Source organism: Glycine soja, chromosome 5 (genome assembly GCF_004193775.1).
Source record: "Glycine soja cultivar W05 chromosome 5, ASM419377v2, whole genome shotgun sequence".
NCBI classification, from domain to species: Eukaryota; Viridiplantae; Streptophyta; class Magnoliopsida; order Fabales; family Fabaceae; genus Glycine; species Glycine soja.
Window position 1 is genome coordinate 4,922,796 of NC_041006.1, and position 3,793 is coordinate 4,926,588.

Genomic DNA, 3,793 nt, shown 5'->3' on the forward strand with positions numbered 1-3,793 from the left:
ATAAAAACTTTATTAAGATTAAATTCAATGGTTAAAAAAAATTAAAAATGATAATTAAAAAATAATGAGGATTATAAAGTCCCCAATGAGTGAGATGAACGTAGCAGTAACGGCAAAGGCAGGAGCAACCAAACGCCTCGCCTCCTCCTTTGAAAGCAATCCATCGATCGATGCCGTTGCAACACCCGTCACTCCAAAGCCGCGTGTCGTTGTAGAGCGAAACGGCGCCGTTTTGAGCAAGTGGGTTTTATTGCTGTGCCTCCTCAGCTCGATTAGATCAACTCACCTGGGTGCTGCGTGTGAAGAAAAGAAAAGAGAGAAAAACCGAAACAGAAACATAAAAAGTAGCTGCCAATTTCACGTTCTCATTCTTCCAAATTGAAACCTCATTCCTCAATCCACGAGTTTCTCGTGACCCTTCTCTCATCATCGTCATCTTCGTGCCCTAATCGATTATCTCGTTGCGGGTGCTGATGATTGATTGATTGGGCTATAAAACGCTGCCACCGACCATGATCAACCATTCATAAACAAAGAGAGAAAAAAAGCTTTTTTTTGCTGGGTGGTTTTTTGTGTGCCCAATAATTTTGGATTGTTTTGTTGTTTTTTTGCATTTTCCGATGACGTATTACGAGAATGACGGTGGTGATCGGAGAGAAGAGGTGGTGCCGGACGTTACTCTCACCATCCAATCCGATGATAGCAATGGGGACTATGTGAAATTGAGGGCCAACAACAACGACGGTTCTCCTCCGGGTGCGGCGGCGGAGCCTTCTCCGCCGACGATAAGAGCCGCCGTGTGGTATTGGGTGAAATTGGTGGTGTTGTTTCTATTCCTGGGGTTTTTGGCTGTGGTAGTGCTTGTCTGGGTCGGACCCTATTTCATAGACAAGGTTTGTGCTTTTTCCTCCCACTAGCTATTATTGGATTCGGGGTTTGTTTTTCTCTTGTAAAGTTTTGATTTTGAGAATGATATTGCTGAATTGTGCACTCTTAATATGCTGCAGAGTGCAGAATGTTCTGATTATGCACTCTTTATACATTGAAATGTTTGTGAATTGTAATGGATACTTCAATTTTTTTAATTTTTTGCAGGAGATTATTCCGATTATAAATTGGGAGACAGAGACTTTCAGTACTCCAGTGTTAACTGTTTTGGTGTTTACATCTGTGGCAGTATTCCCCACCCTACTTTTGCCTTCTACCCCTTCCATGTGGGTGGCTGGAATGACATTTGGTTATGGCTTTGGGTTCTTGCTAATTATATCTGCAGCAGCTATTGGTGTATCACTCCCTTTTGTCATTGGCAAACTCTTCCACCATAAAATTGAAGTACATGCTTTGTCTTTAATCGGAGTTTTTTTTTTTCTGTGTGCAGGTGTTTGAATTGCCTTTACTAATTTGAATCCAATGTTTTTGTGATCCTATGCAGGGGTGGCTGGAGAAGTATCCGAAAAAGGCTTCTATTCTAAGATCTGCTGGTGGAGGGAGCTGGTTTCATCAGTTCCGGGCTGTTGCCTTTATCAGAATTTCCCCATTCCCTTACTTAATCTTCAACTATTGTGCTGTGGCAACAAATGTTAAGTATGGGCCTTATATGGTAGGATCCTTGGTAGGAATGGTGCCGGAAATATTTGTTGCAATCTATACGTAGGGTTCCTCTCTCTCTCTAATTCACTGTTTTTTTTATCTCTGTTTTTTTTATCTGGTAAGAGCTGTTTCAGTTAGATATATGGTTTTGAATTTTTAATAACCGATACAATCAAGAGTCCTGCAAACTCTTCATCTTGCTTTACCATGTTTTCTTGTTTCCCCTTGTTGCAATATGTTCCTTTCATGATTATTCTTAATAAATTAGATCCAAGATTGATTTGTGAACTGATGAATCTTTAATCTTTAATATATTGGAGAAAGTGAGACATGCCTTCAAAATTTATTTCCATTTTTTTGAGGTGTGTTATTGTTCTTGCCTTTGTGTTTTTAATTTCTGGTTGCATTTAGCAGTATAATTTCTCTATGTATGCTTCCAACCAAACTTGAGGATTTCTTTATGGTCATCAAAGTTTAAAACAAGTGCAATTTTTAATAAGTGAGCATGTTCGTATTGTGTCCTCACATTCTGTTCTTCCGTTAATTTGACCATGGGGAATATATTGAGTTGGAGAATTGGTAAGTTATCTATGAAGTAGATTATTATTATTCTTGGAGCAGTTGAATGTTTAGTTCACTCTTGTTCCCCTCGTTTAGATCTTAATTAGGAATGCTATCAATCACCTGAGCTTTGTATCGCAAACTGTTCTATGACTTTATATAGAAGTAAGAGATTGATCTGCTTCCATGCATGGCATGTGTGGCTTCTTCTTAAATACATCAATATACTGGCTTTTTGTCTGCTAAATGGTTATGGTTGTGTATTTATGTGTATTTATGGTTGCCTAACTGGTTCCACAATTCAAAACTTAAGACTTTCAATCATATGGCTGTCCTCCCTTGTCTAATACCATCTATAACTGTTTTGTCACCTATGCTACCATAATTTCAATGTCACTCTTGACCCAAGAAAGGGCAACCATAACTGCCATACCATCAATTTAGCTCACAGTTGTTTTTGAATGTCACTAAGATTTTTTTCATTTTGTCATCAACTCATTGTATTTTGGTAGGGGGTAAGGAAAACAAATGTAAGTGCATAACACAGATTGTTTGATTCTCACTAGCCAAATACCTAAGCCCTAACCAACGAGGGTTAACTTGTAGGATAGGATTGAAAAATATTGAAAAAATGGTCTAGGAACTAGGGTTTGATTTCTACCTGTGGCCTTTCATCTGTAAGTTTCTTTGTAAGCCTTTGTTGTGGCTTTTAGATTGCTCTGACCTTGTATTAGGGCTACTTCCCCTCCTTAACTTTTTCTTACAGGAAAAAAACTTGTGCTCTTATGGGGAAAAAAGGCTTATTCCATTATGTTCTTTTTTGCTTTGAGAATGTATCTTTACTTGGTCAGTAATAACACCGTTGCGGTAAATTCGATGTTGCCTTTCAATGCCATGCTTGAATTTATCTCCTGCAAAAGTGTTTCATCTAATAATCGTAATGACTTTGCCATTAGTTAGTGTTTTTTCTTTTTTCATCTTTGCATCTGACATGTATTTTATGTTACACCTGTAATCCATTATTGCAGGTTACCCATTTCAAATGTTGGCTGGTTTAAAAATAGAAACTAATTTGGTTATTTCTGCAGTGGAATTTTGATTCGGACATTGGCTGATGCTTCACATGAAAAGCATTCTCTATCTGCCCCACAAATTATTCTCAACGTCGCCGGCTTCTGTATAACGGTGGCGACAACCATCTTTTTCACAGCTTATGCTAGGAGACGGCTTGATGAGTTACAAAGAGAGGAGGAGCCATTGTTGCAGTAAGTCCAGAAGTTTTAGTCTGGCTTCGTTCGTTGTTTCCTTATATGAAGCAGTTCCTTACTATGGGAGTGGTTTTATGAGGAAACATTATTCCATTGGAAGAGTTGACCGTCAAATGTATTGTAACTAGTGGGAATTGGTTGACCAAGGAAAAGGATATTGGAGGAACAAGCTAACATGACCGAAACCTATGTTTAGTTCAGCATTTCCATTCCTTATTCCTTATATATGGTTCACAGAAATTGTTTTATTTGTTAGTGCTTCTATCTCGTTTATCATTGTATATGAATGAAATGAAATTCCCGGTTTACTATATAGCATTGATTTGATTCCAATACCTCAATATATGTTGATTTGCCATAGACGTTCAATTTTA

At 38.1% G+C, this 3,793-nt stretch overlaps 1 protein-coding gene across 1 annotated transcript; it reads left to right on the top strand.

The window, feature by feature from the left end:
- Positions 1-91: 91 nt before the first annotated feature.
- LOC114412120 (transmembrane protein 64) lies at positions 92-3,793 on the top strand. The gene is made up of 4 exons (XM_028375910.1): positions 92-893; positions 1,096-1,332; positions 1,433-1,650; positions 3,240-3,793. The coding sequence occupies exons 1-4, from the start codon at positions 621-623 to the stop codon at positions 3,418-3,420; spliced, it is 909 nt and encodes a 302-aa protein (XP_028231711.1). The 5' UTR covers positions 92-620; the 3' UTR covers positions 3,421-3,793.